Genomic DNA, 19,877 nt, shown 5'->3' on the forward strand with positions numbered 1-19,877 from the left:
AGCTTTGTAGTTCTCTTCCTTGCCTATCTTTTCTAACGGCTGACTCGCGACCACTTGAGGCGCTCGAGCGCCCCAGCGCTTAACCGTTACTCGCGAGAGAGAGCTGCGGCTGCGCTGTTGCACTCTGGGAAGTGTAGTTTGTAAGGAAGTTTAGCTACCGGCTAACTACTAACTTCTCAACGGCTGTTCTCGACTGCTGCCGCCTACAAGTTCAGAATGCAGAGCGGGCTGTGTGTGGATGGAGGAGAGCAATGACTGAGGAGTTCGATGAAGATGTGGTATTTGAGGTTTGTAGCATCGCTGTTAGCTTGTTTGTGAAACTTGTACTTGATGCTTTGTCATCCCTCAGCAGCACCGTTGGGTTCTGTAACAGCAGCTAGCTCTGTCAGTTAGCTTAGCATGCCTGTAGGTGTGCTAGCCTGTCATTAGCAGCAGTTAACCCTGTTGCCATGCATTGACAGACCAAAACAAAGCCACATAATTGGCTGCCTGCTGATGATTTCTCTGCCAAGGAGCTTTGCTGGTCATGGGAGGAGGCTGAGCTGGGTGCTAAGGTGCCATTGTTGCTGGTGTTTCATCAGACTGGTAGTTAGAGGTGGGGTGGGGATGACCAGATCCAATGCGTCGGTTCTGGAAAAAACCCTCACACACACATCAACACACACACATACACACACACACAGCTACATCTGGATGATGACAACATGAGCTGAGACTGCGTGTGACAATGCATGTGAGTACAATGCTTACTATCTGGACATGCAGTGTTTAATTATGAATGATAGCTAAATTAATGAAAATGTGATGCTCCTGTGCAAAAGTGTAACACAGACATGTTCTCCATGCATCAGAGAACCAGCAGCTGGGAAACAACTGGGTCATGCATCCACTGGACAGATCCTAGCATGGGATATTTTCCTTCTTTCTGCTTATTTCACGGCACATTTCTGTGTGAGGTTTCTTTGTTCAGGGTAGGAAAGTTCCAGAGCTCTGCATAAGGAGATAAGGTCTTGTGCTTGCGTTTAGTCCTGTTTCCAGGCAGAAGAGAGGGATTTCAGGGAAATCTGGGGTGCAGGTAGAGGCTGAAATGACAGCCCTGACATGCGCATGAGTGTGTGAGGATGTACAGCTCACATGTGAAGACACTTTGTCTTTACTGCGTTCCTCCTGGAGCTGTGAAGTTAAGCTGTTAAAGAGAGAGAGGTGCTGATGACTCCTGAGGGGAAGTACACCAACTTGACGAATGCTTTACCCTCACTTATCGGGCACATTTTCACGCTGTGACAAAACCAGGGCAGAATCAGCATGAGTGTCGGCTCAATCCACTCCAGGCTCAGGATTTTCCCTCCTTCCCTTCCTCCTCAACTCAGCCGTCACTCTTCTCATCCAGCATTCTTCAACCATGGCTCAACGTCTCTCTTTTCCTTTGCAGAACTCTCCTCTTTTCCAGTACCTGCACGATTTAGGACACACAGACTTCGAGGCATGTCCGACGGCAACACCGGACGAGGACTACGATGGACAAGAGGGAGACGCCACCTCTCCTGATGGAGCTTCTCATAAAACCAAAGTGAGTCCAGACTCCCATCCTCCACATGAATTTAACATCACACCTGTTCTGTTGTTTTTCATCTAATCAGAGAGTTGATTTGATGACAACATGACTTTAATGTCATCTCTTGGCTCTGATCTGAAGTGTCTGGAGGTGAAATGGATCAAACAACCAACAACATTTATCTTTAATGATTTTTGATACAAAGGTACCACTGATTATGAATGAAGGTGACTGTAAATGTAAGGATAGGTGGTCCAGTCACCTTAACTCAGATGACTTCAAGAGATTAAAAATGATCAGACTCTGAAAATTAACTTATTTACTGTATCGTGGTACATATTTGTAAGTTAAGCAATTTAGCAAAGCAAAACAGACCTGAAATTGATTCTCAGGTTGTAGTTTCTGCATCTTTACTTGTTTTTAATTCATTTTAAAATGAGATTTATTTATTTTTTATGATTTGAAATGTTTTGGGTTTTTTTTACAAACATTCAAATAAAGACACAAATAATGACAATACAATAACAAAATAAATACAAATAAAACAAAACAAAAGACAGAGCAGAAAATACAAACAAAAAAACAGACAAAACAAATTCAGACAAAAAACAGAAATTTGACGGATTATTATTATTACATTTTTGGGCTTTTTTGCCTTTATTGACAGGACAGCTGAAGAGAGACAGGAAATGTGGGGAGTAGAGAGCGGGGGAAGACATGCAGTAAATGGTCGACCGGCCGGGAGTCGAACGGCGACCCCTGCAACGAGGACTATGGCCTCTATACGTGGGGCGCTTAGACCACTAGGCCCCCAGCACCCCAATTTGACAGATTATTTACAGCAAAAAACTGTGAACATAACAACTCGTCTAATGAGAGAAACATATCATACCATACACATACCGATATACACAAATTCATAATTATGCACATAGGAACATGTATATGTATATGTACACATATTAAAGAAAGTTTAAATATAATGAGAAAAGTTAATATGTGTCAGCTTGGGAAAGTTTCTATACATTTACTTTGGTCGACAAGAACTTGAAGGAAAAGAATTATGCTTTTCTTCTTGTCACAAATCTCCAACTTATATAAACTGAAGGATTAGGGCCTGTGTCCACTAACAGCTTCTTTTGCACCAGCAGCACCTTTTAGTCGCTGCTAGTGCCGCACTCCCTTTGGAATACTACCACACTCATCAATGTCCCTTCTTCATCACTAACCAATCAGATTCAATATTCAAGAAAGCTTTATTGCCAAGTGAGCTCGCACACACAAGGAATATGACACGGTGATTAGAACACCGGTACTTAACAAAAAGACAGTAAGGGCGATAAATATAGAAATCTAAAATATAAGTAAAAAAATTCTATTAATCGTTTTCATATTTTCTTTGTAAAAGCTATTGAATAAAACAAAAATAAAGCATAGACAGCATTTAAAAACAGATTGAATTGGTGGGAAGTGCATTGAGAGTGAAGTAGTGGGTGCTGCCAGGGCAGAAAAAACAGCGTGAGTGAAGACAGTCCCTGAATTGCAAGAGTGTTTGCAGATCAGTCAGTTAATGAAAGTGATAAGTCTTTGTGAAAAACAAAGAAGTCTTATTAGATGTAGATGATGTAATATTCAATTCAATCCCATTTATTCTCAAAAGGATATGAGGTTTCCTTTATTTCCAATGTCATTGAGATCACACACACTTTAGAAACAACAAACACACACGCAATCATCTCAAAACAATAGATTAATTAAAATCTGAGACACAGGGTCAGAGATCAAAGTCTTAAACTCTGCAAAAGAGGGGATAGATATCATCTTTAAAGTCTGTTGGATAGTATTCCATATAATTCATGTAATATGAAGATGATCCATACTCTCTCAGTGAACAAAGACACAGTTAGGGTAACACTGTGGCTCTAACTAACCCCCATAATTGGACCAACAGTCTGCACCCCTGCCCTGAGGCTGCATGTGTCACCGTCTGACCTCTGCAGTCAGACAGAAAGTAATACATCTGTCTGTTGACTCCATCATTATCACATCAACATCCACACACTGTTGTTCACTGGTTTATGCTTTAATCAGTCGGACACAACATAACAAGAAGCTCTTCCTCCTCCACACACATGCAGGTATTTATATGTTCTTTACGCTGCCTGGATTCTACTTCCTGTTGTGTATCTCTCTCCTGTTCTGATCGTTCCAAAGATAGCTCCAATATGATTACTGTCGTCACACGCTCTGACGTTGTTCCTTCCCCTGTGAGCATCCTCTCTCAATCTGCGTGCTTACATTGGTGTCGTTTATTAGTCTCTTTGCTTCAAGTGGATTTCTGTGCTCTTCAACTCTTCAATCTGAACACCGATTCCACTTCCATTCATCAAAGTGTTAAAGAGTGTCGTGGAGTGAGATTCATGATGTGTCCTGGGATGCTCTGGATCACTTGACGCCACTCTGGACAGGAAACAGTGTCGTGTTTGTTTCGTTCAGGGAACTTTCCGTACGTGTCACGCTTCCTCTCCGCGCCGCTGTTGTTGTAAGGAGTTTTGGAGGATGAGAGATTGGGATGAGACAGGAAAGCTTTCGGCTCTTTCCCTTGGTGAGCGGTTTCCTGGAGCTCTGATAAAGTCGGAGCGGGGGGGCAAACATGTCGCGCACGCAGACGGACGAGTTTGTCTGATCAATAAACAGCCAGACGGTCGTGTCAGAGCTTTTTATTCAACATTTGTGGCATGTAGAGGACGTGCAAATGTCCTGAATGACCTTATTCCAAGATACATGTGGAGTCATGCAAAGTGGTGACATTAAAGCTCCTGTGACAAACTTTTGGTTTGTGTGGATTTGGCGCCCCCTGCGGACAAAGCAGTATATCTCATTTCTTTGCATTCAATGGGAAACATGCAACTCGAGGTGCATTTGGACCAAGAGTTCTGGGGTCTTTTAGCCCCCAGAACTACTTTACCTGGAACTAAAAGGTTCCTGTGCCCCCGTTGTTGTCTGCGTTACGGGTAGATTGTGCAAATCAGGCCAGTGACGTATGGAGGAAAAAAAGTAAAGGCACTACACCACCAGACCAGTAGAGGGCAGTAAAACAAAGAGGAATGCCATTCATCACAGATGACACCATAGAAGCAGACAGACAGGCAGGTATCATTATGAACAACACAACAGTTAGCCTGTTAGCATGAAGAGACTCAGCTGGCGCTGTTTTAGATGGTGCTATATTTCATCACAGATGGATTCACTGAATCAACACGTGAGAGGAGATAAGCGCGAGTAGCAAAGACGTTTCAACACGGCTTTAAAATCCTTTTGAACTCAAAAAGCCGTGGCAGAGATCGACCGGTGTTTTGGTTTAAACAGCGACCCTGTTAACTGAAGACTCTCAGCCGGATGCATGCCTCATAAACGTCTTTAGATGATCATTAAATATCTGATGAGGATATTTTGAAATCTTAATAAAAACTAAACTAGTTTGCATTCCCAGGAACTCCCTCTGTGTTTCAACAGCTGTGTAAACTCCACAAACACTGACACGTTCAGCTGAAGGTCTCCAGTTTACAGGGTCACTTTTAAAACCATAACACCGGGAGAGACGCATTCACGGTGGGCTGAGAGAAGACTACTGTTACAAGCTGCTAAATCAAGAGAATCCCAGCTTCTTCTTTTGAAAAGTACACACACATACAAAAAAGATAGAACAAATAAAAACTAATGAAAGAAAGAGAAATCAAGTGCATCACAGATGTGTGTGATGTTATTGTGGACGGCGGGCGGAATAAAAACACTGTGGTTAATCTACCAATCAGACACGTTCAGCATTGCAGGCCCTGCCCCTCGAAAGCCCCGGGACCTTTGCAAAGTACTACCCCCCCAGCAGGGGCTTTTTAGGGGGGAGATTATCTACTCCTGAACTACATTTAGACCCTGGGTCCACTGGTCAAAACGTAAGGAATGGTCTTAACTGAGTGAAAGCAGGATCACAAAAGCCGGTTAAAGTCCTCAGACTGGTTTTCACGAACGTTGTTGAGGGTAATGAATAAATCACATAGTTCCCTCCTTCAGTATTTACCTCTGTGTGACCATGAGAACAGCTTCTTTTTGTCTCAGGTGAGTCTTCAGTGTGGTTTTAGATTTCCCTCAAAGGCATGCGTCTCATGTTCGCAGAGAGGACACCGAACGCAACAATACCCTCGTTTAAAACGCAGGAACAGATGATTTCTTTGACTCATGAGTGTGTCTGTTGTCTTGTACAGTGGCGGTCATACGCTGCAGTCATCTGTGTGTGACAGCAGGAGAATACTGATGAGTAAGAGACGACCGTGCCGAGCAGTCAGGGTGTGATACAGTAGAGAGAGTGAGGAGACGTATGGGAGTTAATCTGAACGCTGTTTACATCATCCGGGTTGTAGCACGAGCTGGGATCAGCTGCTTTGATGCTACAGAGAGGAAGCTCAGTCTCCAATCAGGGATCAATACTACTGCGGCCTTTGGTTCAGCTTTTACCACCCCCCCTTGGGAACAGGGTCAGGCTGCCCAGTCTGGATCAATCACTGCATGTGTCTGCTGCTCTCCACAGAGTCATCATGAAGCTAAATCTCTCTTTTTAAACCACAGACTGTATAAATAATGGATATAACTTATTATCTATATCTTGGTACTTGTTGTCAGTAAAGCAACTTTAGTGAAGTCAAATTGCTCCCAAATTGATTCTCAGTTTGTAGTTTCTGCATCTTTACTTGTTTTTAATTCATTTTAAGATGTGAAAAGTTGATATATGTCAGTTTTGGACAGTTTGCTGTACATTTACTTCACTCAGTATGGACTTTAGGGGAAGTTACACACCACCTTCATCCACATGAAACTCAGCTCTCTAAGATTTAACACTCTAAAACAGTCACCTGCGACTCTGTCAGTCATTTCTTCTTCTTCTTCTTCTTCTTTAAGTCTTTTTCCAGGAATCACACACCCGTTAAACAGAAACGCTGCACACTCACAAACAACCACAGTCATGGTACAAAGGAGTCTCCTGGGAGACAGACTCTTTTGGGAAACAACAATACGAGTGATGTGTGTTTGTAAAAACACTCACAGGTCTAATGTAGCTCTGCAGCAGCAGCAGCACAGAAACCACTCACTGAAGTCCTGTTTCCTACTTTAACTGAATGTTGACATTTTTAGCAACAATAAAACTTTTAAAGTACATGTTTCAGGAACGGAAAGGAAGGATTCTTTTAGCTCCAGAGAAAGACAGAAGTTGTTCCCCCCCCTCTCACTGGAAACACTCCTTTGTTTGGTGTCTCTCCTTCTTTATGCCCGTGCATTCCTGGGCCTGTGGACTCGTCTCTGTAAACAGTCTGAGACGTCCAAACACAACCCGAGCAACACGGGGGCCTCAAATCTTAAAGTGCGTTGACATCTTGATGCAGAAACAACCTTCAGTTGTTTGGAAAAGCTGAACGTTGTGCTTGCAAATTCTTGAAAACAAAACAGTGAATTGTGGGTATTGCTTCATCGTAAAGAGGATCGAGTGTGAGCTAATGAGCTTAGAGCGCTCTATGCTCCGTGCTGTTTAAAACCAGCCTCGTGTTTATAGATGTTTGTACGTTGTGGAGGGTTTCATGATCTTTATTTAAAGTTTAAAACAAGCGGAAACCTCTGGCCTAAAAATATGAAGCCAATGTGGAAGTGTTGAAAACTGCAGTTCATCGAGTGTCCACTTGAGGCTGGCTCTGGAAGTACCAGAAACCACATACACACCCATTCAAAAAGACGATCTTTACAGCAGAAATAAACATGTTTACAGCCTCCCCCAAAATTGGCATACAAACTCCTGCACATCGTCCAAAATATAGTGTCTGCACCATTTTGGTGAAAAACATCTTCTGTTTGGGTTCTTAAAGGTACAGTGTATAAAAACTGACAATGAACAATACAGTGAAATGCTCCCTTGCTCACCCCTCTCATCGATGCAGCGAGGATGTCCTCTCCAGGTCAAGACGCTGCTGTGACGCACGATACGTATGGTCTTCCATTCGTCAATGCACAATGAGCATCAGAACAAGAGCAGAACGAAGGTGGCCCGGAGGAACACAACAGCATTGACTTGGTCTTCAAATTTTCCAGATCTCAGTCCAATCCAGCATCTGTGGGATGTGCTGGACAAATGGAGGCAGGACCTCACAGCATCCAGGACTTAAAGGATCTGCTGCTGATGTCTCTGTACTGGACACCTCAGCATGGTGCCAACCCGGTGAAAGAGTCTGTACACACCAATCAGCAACCTCCGGTCCAAAATTATGAGGCCAATGCAGAAGTGCTAAAAACTGCAGTTCATCGAGTGTCCACTTGAGGCTGGCTCCGGAAGTACCGGAAACCACATACATACCAATTCAAAAAAGACGATCTTTACAGCAGAAATAAACATGTTTACAGCCTGGTACAAAAGACGAGTGTAGTCTGGATAGCTAATTTCTCAATCGGCTCACACTGTACGGGGGGTGAATTTTAGCTGTTGGCTAGGAGGCTCAAAGCCCGCCTCTTTACGTCACACTCAACAGCAGTTAGGAGTTAGGTCGAGTTCAACATTTCCAATATGGCTGCTGCAACCGATTGGCCTCAAAACAGTGCTTCAGAAACAGATGGGTGACGTCATGGATACTACGTCCATTATTATACAGTCTATGTGTTTAACTGACTAACCTCTTACCTTCTCTGTGTGTGTGTGTGTGTGTGTGTGTGTGTGTGTGTGTGTGTGTTTGTGTGTGTGTTCAGGGAGGACGCTTGTGGAGGCTGGCTGAAGCCCTGTGGAGATGGAGTCCTCTTCACCAGGCGGCTGCTTCTCATAAGCTGGGGCAGCAGCTGGTAGGTGGAATAAGAAACAGGAAGGAATGCTGGCTCTGAACGCAGCACCTTTTAGCATTTCTTTCAAGTCTCTCTCTCTCTCTCCTTCTTCCCTCCCAGGACGGCGTGTTCGGCCAGTACTCGGTGAGGTGCATTCTGGACCAGGACGTGTTGCTGCAGGAGGACGTGGAGCTGATCGAGCTGCTAGACCCGAGCCTGCTCACCCTCGGCTCGTCCCCCTCGGCCTCGTCCAGCCGAGCGAACACCCTGCCCAGACCGAGCCTCATTGCCAAGCCTTCAGTGTGGTAAGGAAGAAGACACAGATGTTCAATGAGCCAAGAAGTCCAAAACACCTGGAGCACAAAGTGAAAGATAAAGACGTATGAAGCTTTAAGTAAAATCAAAACATTCTGTTCTTTCTAGAACTCTTAAGAAGAGGGGATTTGATATGATATTGTCATGAGTTTTTGGTGTTAAAATCACAAAAAGTGTAAATATTTCTTTCAAAAATTTTAATTAAATATGAAAAAGTAGAAAAAAGACCTATTACCTAAGAAAGCTTGCAAATTTTGGCTGCTAAAGCTCCTGTTTTGAATACTTTAAGGCTCTCATACTCGTCTTATCTTGCCAGAATAGATTAAGTTCAGTGTTTCTCTGAGTCCACATCTGTCAGACTCCTCTCCCAGTTCATACCCGAGGCTTTTATCACACATGTTCAGAGTTTGATTCCATTTTAAGATCTCTGCCTCAGAAGACACGATGAGTCTGAGTCTACTGACAGAGTTTAAAGTTGAACCACATACAGTAAGGTTGACTCCCTCCTCTCGTCCTCCCTCAGGGACGTCGCAGGGCTGGTCGGCCTGGCTGCGGTCCTGCTCGGCCTCTGCTCCGTCTCGGAGGGCCTGTGGTCGCTGGCAGCAGCTCCGTGGGGCCTGGCGTTGCTGGGCTGGGTGGGGCTGCGGGGGTTCACGCTGTGGAGGCTGGGCCGCATGCAGAGAGCCGTCCACGCGCGGGCCACGCAGCTCCAGTCTCTGGTCCACAACAGCAAGACTCTGACGGGGCTGTCGCGCAAAGCCCTGCGCCTGGTGCAGGAGACGGAGGTCATCTCCAGAGGGTTCACCCTGTAAGTGCTTTTACCTTCTGTCTGCTTAGAAACACCCAATCACACAATGCTGATGTCACTTCCTGTCTGGGCCTGCTGAGTTAATTCACTCCTCTTGTAGCAGCTCTATCTTCTTACTGATTATAGATCACTGTGTGTGTCCGTCTGTCTGTAGCTTTAGCACTGATAATCCAGCGTTTAACTTCAATCACAAGAAGAAGAAGAAGTGACATTTATTTATTTCTGCAGAGAGTCAGACGTGAACTTTGACCCCGCTCTCGTGTCTGTGCTGTGAAGATGTCGTTGGAGCAGACAGCTGAGTTAGCTTGTTGTTATTGATCACACAGAGATGAGAGCGGTATCAAACTTGTGGTGTAACTCTCAGATCACAGAGTGATTGAGCACATTAACCTTCAGTCGCATGTCACACGGTGTTAATCGTCACCGCTGTGTCCTGTCTTCAGTGTCTTAGTCGTCTCGTTGTGTCTGCGTTAGTGCTGTGTTGTTCAGTGTTGTATGTGCCCCCCTGCCTCTCTGGGACGTCTCCACAGTTGTATCACATTTCACTTGTCAAGTTTGCTCGACAGGGTGAGTGCGGCCGGCTCCTTTAGCAGGGCGGGGCCGGGGGCGATGCCACGGGGCCAGCAGCTCATCGGACTGAGGAAAGCACTTTACCGGGCGCTCCGCTCGGCCTTCAGAGCCTCGCGCAGAGCTACCTGTCACATGCTCAAGGCATATCCTTTACCAGGAGACAAAGACTGTACTGAAGCTTTAGAGAGAATGTGTGTGTGTGTGTGTGTGTACCTGGAGCGCAGAGTATTGATTTCTTTGACAGCCAGGTGGGGAATCCCGGATCTTCTTATTGAGTCCTTAACCTCCTCCAACGTTCCCTCTGAACTCTGAGATCGATAATGTGACCAACTACGTGTCCGCGGTGCCTCTGAAGGAGCTCGGACTCGGCTTAGGTATCGAGCACCTGGGGGACGAGCAGGCTCAGGAGCTGACGGACGACTACAGTCTGCCCGCCCTGAAGGTAAGAGCTGAGAGTCAACAAGAGAAGATATATCAGAGCACAATAAACACGTCCTCAGCCTGATTTCTGAACAGTTTTTCTACATATGAGCAGAACTACTTGATAAATATCACAGTTTTGTCACAGAGCCTTCTGTCAGGGAGCTTTAGATTTAAGATCAGGGCGAGATATTTCAGACCATATGTAAATACTTAAAACTATGTAAAGATATTAGAACTCAACTTCGATCCATTTTCAAATATGTTCAGTTATGTTTTTTAACACGTTTTCACACTGGGCTTTAAGGGGGCTGGTTTAACCTGATATTTGTTATGTAATAAATATCCAACCAATCAGAAATGAAACACTGAGTCACGTGCACACATGTTCAACAAATCTACTCCGCTCCTAACTGCGGTGATTTGGGTAAACTTTGGGACGCGGTTGAGTTGAGCCGTGGCCGAGTGGCTAAAGCAGTCCTGAATATGCTCCACTCATTTCCCCAGGACCGGTTCACTAACGTTCCCCAGGACCGGTCCACTAACTTTCCCCAAACAGCTCAGAGTTTAGACAAACAGCTCCGTCTGACACCCGGAGCCGAGCTCCTCTGCGTGCACATACTCCACTTTAGCCTCCGCTGCTCCGGGCGTCCCATGGTCCTAATGCCCCGGAGACTACAGAGTGATAAAACAAATAAATGATAGAAGTCCTGATTCTGAAGTATTCTGTGACTCAGCACTCAGAGACCATTTGAAATGAATAATGATCAGACGGCTCAAACATGCAGGCTGTGAACTCTCTCTTGACCTGTCAATCAAAGAGTTAGGCCACGCCCACACAGTCCTGAGAAATGCTCTGACCTGTAAAATAAGATGTTTTTGAACAGAGTTTTTTTCAGAATTATGGATGTTTATTTTCACTCAGATTTTTGTTGAAGCTTGATTACACATTACATTTTGATATTCTGTATGAATTTTAAATATTACATTTACAATAAATATTTCTGACATCATGATGAAGTTTTCTATGAAATGTGTAAAGGCTCCTGTGTCATGGTTTCTTCCTCCTGCAGATGCTGTTTCAGCTCTGGGTGGGACAGAGCTCTGAATGTTTCCGTCGCCTGGCTCTCCTCCTCTCCCCCCAAAGAATAGAGGAGTTAGAAGAAGCCAGCATCGAAGGAGACGCCTCCCTCCCTCCCTCCACTCCCCCTCCTCCTCCTCCTCCTCCTCCCCCTCTGCACCGGTCCATCTCTGCAGTGACCGAGCCCCTCCATCACGCCCTGGCCAGCTGCCTCTGTGAGGTGCAGCGCAGCTACGACTTCCACCGACACTTCGAGACGCAGCTGAGGGTGACGGGCTCCGACAGGACGTGCAGAGCGCGGGAGAAATGCAGAGAGCTCAACACGCTGCACACCTCCATCAGGAGCCTGCAGCTGCACCTCAAGGCCCTGCTCAGCGAGTGAGACGCACACACTGAAACATTACCCTGACTGCCCTCAATCAGCACCTCCTTTAACACGAGAGGAGACTTAACGGCTAGAGTTAGGAAACTGGGTCACTCCTTCAGCAAGGCAGTGATAGCACACAGTAATAAAGATACAGAAGAGTTTAGAGAGCTGTGTGTAACTCTCCGTCTCCTCCCCTCATGTGTTCCATCACCTTCAGGATGATCATCCTGGAGGACGACCTGGAGAAACTGATGGTGACCAAGGAGCCGACGGAGCTGACGTTCGAGGGCTACCAGGAGCTGAGCGACCGGCTGCACCAGCTGCAGCCTCACATGCAGGCCAGCTCCGGCTGCTGGGAGGACACCATCTGCCAGGTGGAGCGCATGCTGAGAAGAGCCAACGCCTGTCCAGGTCAGCAAGCTGCAACACAAACACACAGGAAGTTCATTCTTTCAGTGTATGTTGTTCTTAGTAACATTCATCATAAACAGAGACACCCCCTCATGTAGTATGCAGCAGGTCTATATTTAGTGCAGACTTCCTCCTTCCTTTATTGTGACTCAAGACTGATGCCGGTCACGGAGGAAGTAGCTCCTCCAGACTTCCAGAGCTCCAGAATGAGCTGTTGAGGTCATGTGTTTTTATTGTTTTGATATCGTCTCTGCAGGTAATGCTGAGGCTCTGGAGCAGTGTGGTCCCTCTCTAGCAGAGATTCCTGCTGCTCCTCCATCCTATCCGTTAATCTTGGATCAGGATCCTGTTCCAGAAGAGCTGGTATGATGAAAATATCCACCTTCCACCTCACCTGTAAAGATTCCTCCTCTTATATCTCCTAAACTGGTGTCACATTGTTCTCTCTCAGGAGTGGGAGGCCTACGTGTCTGACTCGGACTCTGACGGTGAAGACAGAGACTCCTGGTCGGACATGTTGTCACCGGAGGAGCGGGAGCGGCAGCGGCGGGAGAGGGAGGAGTCTCGCCGCGTCCTGTCGGAGTTGAAAGCGGTGCTGGGCTTCCGTGCGTCGGAGGGAGAGAGGATGAAGAGGAAGCAGCTGCTCTTCAACGACCAAGGTCTGAACTCGCTCGTCTCCTCCGTCAGAGTCCATCATCAGGGATTGTTCTGCTGACATTTTCAGAGAGAGGCTGTTCAGATAATTTTTATACTGAAGGGTTTTACTACGTGAAGTCAAACATTCGAACAAAGGCACATTCATTACATCAAAGCAGTTTCCAACTCAAAGTATAGATTAATAAGAGGTGCAAGGGAATATCTGCAGCCCTACAGCATGATAGGAATCACTTCATCACTCTCTTTTTCAATGAAAGGAGGTGGAAGTGTTTTTCTTTCTTACAGTCATTGATAACTAAAGGTAGAAGTTTGAGAAACATAAATAACAAAGTGTCCTTCAGCCCTGAGGAAAGGTTTCTTTACATTTACAAAAATGATGAATCAGGCTGATTTTGTCCTGTAACTCCGGACTTCCACCAAATCCATGCTCCCTCCTCCGTCAACACCCACCGGCTGTGTTTTCAGAGCGCAGCACGGAGCAGCCAGAGTCAAGAGACCGAGGTTTTCCAGCAGTTATTACTGAAATAACAGTTTTCTGCCTCCACGATGAGCCTCTCCTCATCCATGTTGTCTTTCTGGTCCTCTGAAAACCTCTGACCTGTTGACTCCAGGCCTGGCTCCGCTCCTGTGTCTAACTTCCTGTCTCGCTCGATCTGCTCAGGCTGATTTGATGCTCTATACTTTGGCATCCAGCAGTAGAAGAAGTCTTGTGTATCTGCTGTGGAGGGCTCTGGATTGCAGAAGCTGAGATGGAGCAGAAACACAAAACAACAGAGTCAGTGGAAGCTCACACACTGACTAGAGACAGACTGAATATACACTACCAGTCAAAAGTTTGGACTCACCTTCTCATTCAATGTTTTTTATTCATTCTAATTATTTCCAACATTGTAGATTAATACTGAAGACATCAAAACTATGAAATAATCTGGATTACAACAGTAGTCAAATAGGGCTATCCATTGTGTACTAACCCTACCTCTGAACAACACAACTGATGGTCTCAAACACATTAAGAAGGAAAGTCATTCTAAAAATGAACTCTTGACAAGGCTCATGTTCATTAGAAACCATTCCAGGAGACCACTTCATGAAGCGGACTGAAAGAATACCAAGAGTGTGCAAAGCTGTCATGAAGGAAAAAGGGGGCTACTTTACAGAATCTAAAATATAAAACAGATTCTGCTTTGTTTAATTAAATAATTCCATACATGTTCTTTCATAGTTTTGATGTCTTCAGTATTAATCTACAGTGTTTACAATATTAAAATAAATACAAACCCTTGAATGAGAAGGTGTTGCCAAACTTTTGACTGGTAGTGTCGATCTGGTTGAAATGAGCTTTAAAACAAAGCCTTTAACTCCAAGTTTCTCCACCTTCAAAGTGTTTGAACTGTAGTCACAAATACGTTATTTTCAATCCTCATGATGCAGATTACCTTTTAGATTAATCACTGAGTTTTCAGGGGGGGGGGGATGTTGACTGAAATTGTGCAAAAGTGACGTCTTGAAATGTCTCACCAGCTTTCTGAAACTCAAACACATGAAGGTAGTATGTTTCCTGTGTTTTCTCTGTAGTTGGTTCCTCCAATCAGAAGATGTCTGATTAATAAAGAAACTATAACTCAAATTGTTAACAGAGTGAAGATGGATGAATCAATTAACAAACGATCTGTAGATATGTAGGAAGTTTTAGCATAAATCTGATCAAACTGTTGCTTTGTAGTGAAGATTTAAAGATCTCCTAAATAAAGAATGAATCATAAAGTTTGTAATCAAACATCAAAGCAGGAAATCTGTGGATCAGATAAACACTGACTGATGTTTCCTCCTCTTTTCCAGCTGCTGTGACGCCGTCAGCTCGCACTGAAGCTTCAGACTCCGCCACAGACCCGTCAGACGCCGTGACTTCTCTGGGATCGGTAGAAACTCGTGACGAAGAAGGAAACCACCTTTCAGAGCGCCCTGCAGGAAACGGAGGGGAGGAAGGGGAAGGAGAGGACGGCAGGGAGAGTCCTGACCCCTCAGCAGAGCCGCTGACAGAGTTCAGCTGCGGCTCGGAGGCGAGGGGAGGGGAGCCGGGCGGAGCTTCGGTCTGCTCGAGAGGAGGAGGAGGAGCGTCGGAGCTGCATCAGTACGACGGCGTCTTGGAGGAAGGCGAGGCGCAGAACGGTTTGGACTGTTTCATGAAGCCGAAAGTCTCCGCCGTGTCTGTGATGGACAGACTGACGGAGATCCACGGCTCGGCTGCTCTCAGCTTCAGCTCCGCCATCGCCGCACAGGTGGCTGCTCGCTCGCAGTCGCTCATCAGCATGGAGGAGCAGACGTTCGGGGATGAAGAGGAGGAGGAAGAGGAAGAGGAGGAGGAGAGGAACAAACAAACCCCTGAGAAAAACTGAACCCTAGCTGCTGTAACGAAGCTCTGAGCAGACACTGTATTTATGTCTGATCGTCCGGGTGTCTCTATCGATGGGTCTCGTGTTTCATCTTCAGTGTTCCTCTTCGTCACCCATCCGTCCACGTTACTGCTCGTCACCCTCAACTCTTACTGCTCTCTTGCTGTTAAAACTCAGGTACCAGAACCACTAAAGCAAAATCTGACCCACCAGTGTTTCGGGGTCAGATGACCAGAATGTCTGCAGTTTACTCGGTGACATCCGCGTCGTGTTCGTCGCTCACAATCGTCCAGCAGGTGGAAACAAAGATTGTAAAATAAACAAAACAAGGAAAAGGAAATGTAGCTTCATTCATCAAAACAAACTGACGTCATCAATCACTGTGATCAAAACACTCCAAGCTTTTACTGACGGGACGTTTGATCGGAGCGGGAGGGAGGGAGGTATAAAGAGGTGATGAACAGATGTGTTCAGACAGAAGGATCAAATGTATCCAAACAGCTCTCCCAAACCGACCAGAGGCTTTATGAGACTTTCATTGAGTCCTTTAGCAAGGTAGCTAGCAGCTGGATGACATCTCCACTGTTACAGGAAGTCAGTGTGAAGAGTGTGCAGCAAAAGTAACTTAAATGTAATAAGATCGTCATGATATGAGAATTTAAACTTAAAGCTCCTGTGAGGAGTTTTTGAGTGGTCATAAAACAGGCTGAAATAAAGAGCGCTGTCTCTTTAAGACCTACCAAATCTAAACCATCAGCAAAGGTTTCCACAGTCTCTTTCTCTTAATCTTCAAAGCCTGAAACCACTGCGAGGGGGTAGGTGTCAGACAAAGTGATCGACAGCACGCCACAAAAAATTCATTTTAGACTTATTCTGCATCAAATATTCTTAATGAGTGTTAATTACAAGCAGGAGGAGATTTCAAGTCAGAAACATAATTAATTCTGCAACAATAGAGGTTTCACTTTGTCCACAGGGGGGGCGCCAAAGTTCCTCACAGGAGCTTTAATTATGATACCACAGAAATAAAAACAAAACTTTCAGTCATCTTTGTTTTTAATGACCTCAATCCAGAAAAATGATTCATTTGACACATGGATAAATAACGTGTCACTTCCTGTTTTCATTAGCGGTGCTCGCTTCATGCTTCATGTACTGTAACTCAACGACAGTTGCTCTGGGTTGAAACACGACTCTAGATCTGTTTCTTCATCCGCTTCGGTGCGTATTGATACGATAACATAAAAATAACGCAGATTGTATCATTTAAAGAACGAGGTATTGTAAAGTAACAAAGTATCAAGCATTTTGTTACATAATATTAAATTAAAATGTAAAGTAGGATGCAGTTTTTGTTACTTTAGGAGTACGTTTTTTATAATAAATGCTACAGCTTGAATACATCACTACTTTTTAATCAGTCTTGTTTTCTCTGAAGTGAAGGGAAAGTGTTTTTGTCTGTTAATTTACAAAAATGAGAAAGATATGCATCAAAAGAAAGAAGAAGACCCAAACATGGTCTAAATATGATGCTCAGTAAAATTACAAACTTTTTACAACTTTTTTATTTAAGTAAAATATTAAAATCTATGAATTGATTGATGATCTAAACAGCTGCTGGTAAAAGTCCTGGATCTGATACTGAACTTAAACCGAGTTTGCTGGGGCGCCATGTCCTCGTCCCAGCCGGCAATGGTTCAGCTCCCGACCTCGACCCTTGGCTGCATGTTTCCTGTCTCTCTTCAGCCTTCTGGTCTCATAAAGGCAGAAAATGCCCAGAAAAAGAACTAAAGGGTCGCTATTAAACTGGAGTAGAAGTATTTCTTGTACTTTCTGCATAAAAAGGCAGATTTCAGAACATCTGTGTCCTAAAAGTTATTGTTTTGTTTAAATTTAAGGAGCTGAAACTGCTCCCACACGCTCTCTTCGACTAAACGATTGTTGCTTTTCACTTCTGTACTTTCTTAATTTGAAGTTTTGGTCGATGCAGTGAAAAAGGATCCGTGCATTCTGTCTTAACACATCTGCAGCGTAAGCCTTGAATCAGCTGACATCAACCCTCACAGGCAGACGGATATGTAAACACACAAAGTTCAAGAGGAGGAAGTCAAACTCTATTTTTACTACGAGCGCTTTATTTTTGTCCAATCCATCTCTCCGCTGTGACTGGACACGATGAACGAGCGTCTGCAGAGCGGACATGCAGCCCAGCCTCCATTCATGATCGCATTTAGGACTCTTTACTGTATTAAGAGACGGAGCAGGAGGACTCATCGATGACTCGACACTGTATTGAATGACTTGTGTGGCATGAATTCACTGAACTGTGGCTGTGAGGTTAAAAAATCAAATACTTGTACGGGTTAAGTGAAAAAAAAAAGTCTTTCTCTCACGTGAGGGCAATCTTAAAAAGTCATGTTTCATATGAAGTCGCCATAAGATTCCTGATGTTTGCCTTCACCCCGTCCTCCACCCTCCCTCGTCACCATGTCTGCCTTGTCCTGACCCTCCTGCACCCTCTCTCTGGGATGAGGTCTCCCCCCGCCCCCCCCTCCTGCATTTTCCAAACGTGAAATAAAAACCGTTCTGAAGTGTTGGTTGTGTCCTCCAGTCTTTTCTGTTGCTCATGTTTCACACGCTCTCACGGGGTCCGGGTTAGAAACAGGTTCGGTGGGTTACTTGATATGTTTTAAGGGATTTTGCATTTGTCTCCCCCACAGCAGCTGGTGCTCCCTTTAAACCTGGGGCTGACTTTGGAGCATTAAACACAGGTCTCACAGCTTCACATACGAGGTCCTCTGTCTTTTAGTTTAATACTTTAAGAAGTAGAGCAGCATGTTTCAGTAACTCTAGTTTGGCATCAAACAAATCAGCTGAGAGTTTGACTCTGCAGGAAACAAACACCTTTAAAGACCTGTTTAATGAAATGTTCACAAAGTAACATGCCTCTAAATAAAAAGCACCAACAACATAATAAGGCAGATTAGTCTATGAGGTTGTAATCTGTACTTGCTGTGCCATCTAGTGGTCAGTTTAATTTTTGCAATAATGCAGGATTTTTTTTTACCTTAAACTACAAAATACTATTTAAATAACATTGAACATTTGGAAATAAAGATGTTTCATGTTCTTAAGATGCATGTTTAGTTTTATTTTGCTCACTTAACAGACTGGTCAGGAGGGCCAGTTCTGTCCTGGGCTGTCCTCTGGACTCCATAGAGGAGGAGGGTGAGAGGAGGATGTTAGCCTAACTGACATTCATCATGGACAATCCCTCTCACCCCCTGCATGAGACTGTGGGGTCCCTGAGCAGCTCCTTCAGCAGCAGACTGAGACTCCCACCCTGCAGGACGGAGCGCTACCGCAGGTCCTTCATCCCATCTGCAATCAGACTGTTTAACACCAGCACTGCTGTGTCCCGTTAATCAGCTATTCTCCTCTTTCATTCCACTACATGGAAGTTACTATGTGACTTGGCACATTCAAAAATAACTACTGTGTCCATCTGAATCACACTGTTCTTCATACTGTGTATGATTGTTTTTAAATAACCTGGTCCATTTTTTATCGTGCAATAACTTACCTTATCTATTATCAGATAGAAGTGTACATAGTGTGTATATATCTGTAATAGTTGCCATATTTTATTTCATTTGACTTTATTTTATTTCATTATATTATATTTTACCCTTGTCATTGCTATTACTATTGTTATTATATTTTTAACTATGGTAGTACATTGTTGTATTCCCCTGTCCCCTGTTGTAAGCTGCTGTAACAAAATAATTCCCCCCAATGGAGTATATCTTATCTCTTATCTAATCTCACATACAACAGCAAAATGTATTTAATAATAACTTCTCCTACACAGTGTGATGTTTTTTGTATTCAGCAGGTTTAATCATATTGTGATCAGTGAGTTTTAAAGTGTATTTATACCTCTGCTCAGGTTATTTCCTAATTAAGCTCTCTGCTTAGTCCTCAAACGCAACTCCAGCTGATTCGGCATGTTTTACTTCGTGCTGCCTTCAAGTGCTCCCCTTAATGTCTGTTTCGTGTTTTAAATCCAGTCAGGATTTTTGGCTTTTTAAAAACATCTTCTGTTTTTAGTTGTTCTTATATTTTACAGTAAACAGTTATTTATCAAAGAAGAATGCTGTAATATATGTCCTTCTTTCTGATGCAGAATGGTACATATAATCAGCAGGTTTGAATAAATAAATGTCAAAATAAGCAAAACATGTTGGCCATGAACTCTGAATGCGTCAATAAAGAGAGGTAATTCATACATTAATTATTGTTCGGCCTAAAACAAAAATAAAACATTCAAAAAGTGACAGTTTATTTAATTAAATAGGCAATACATAAAATATGGGTAAAAAAAAAAAGTGAGAGTGGAATATTCTTGATAACGGTGATAATCTCCCGAGTGTCCCTGAAGCCAGCAC

The 19,877-nt window shown here is 44.2% G+C and overlaps 1 protein-coding gene across 2 annotated transcripts; it reads left to right on the forward strand.

The window, feature by feature from the left end:
- Positions 1–82: 82 nt before the first annotated feature.
- Positions 83–18,025, forward strand: vezt (vezatin, adherens junctions transmembrane protein). Of its 2 annotated transcripts, none has more exons than XM_034673829.1 (12): positions 83–287; positions 1,433–1,570; positions 8,336–8,425; positions 8,525–8,709; positions 9,243–9,527; positions 10,082–10,240; positions 10,392–10,539; positions 11,591–11,976; positions 12,183–12,376; positions 12,633–12,739; positions 12,828–13,035; positions 14,876–18,025. In XM_034673829.1, the coding sequence occupies exons 1-12, from the start codon at positions 252–254 to the stop codon at positions 15,430–15,432; spliced, it is 2,493 nt and encodes an 830-aa protein (XP_034529720.1). In that variant the 5' UTR covers positions 83–251; the 3' UTR covers positions 15,433–18,025. The 2 variants fall into 2 exon arrangements, with proteins under 2 accessions (XP_034529720.1, XP_034529721.1); XM_034673830.1 differs by having other exon boundaries at positions 10,094–10,240.
- Positions 18,026–19,877: the final 1,852 nt, after the last annotated feature.

This window comes from Notolabrus celidotus, chromosome 21 (genome assembly GCF_009762535.1).
Source record: "Notolabrus celidotus isolate fNotCel1 chromosome 21, fNotCel1.pri, whole genome shotgun sequence".
NCBI lineage: Eukaryota > Metazoa > Chordata > Actinopteri > Labriformes > Labridae > Notolabrus > Notolabrus celidotus.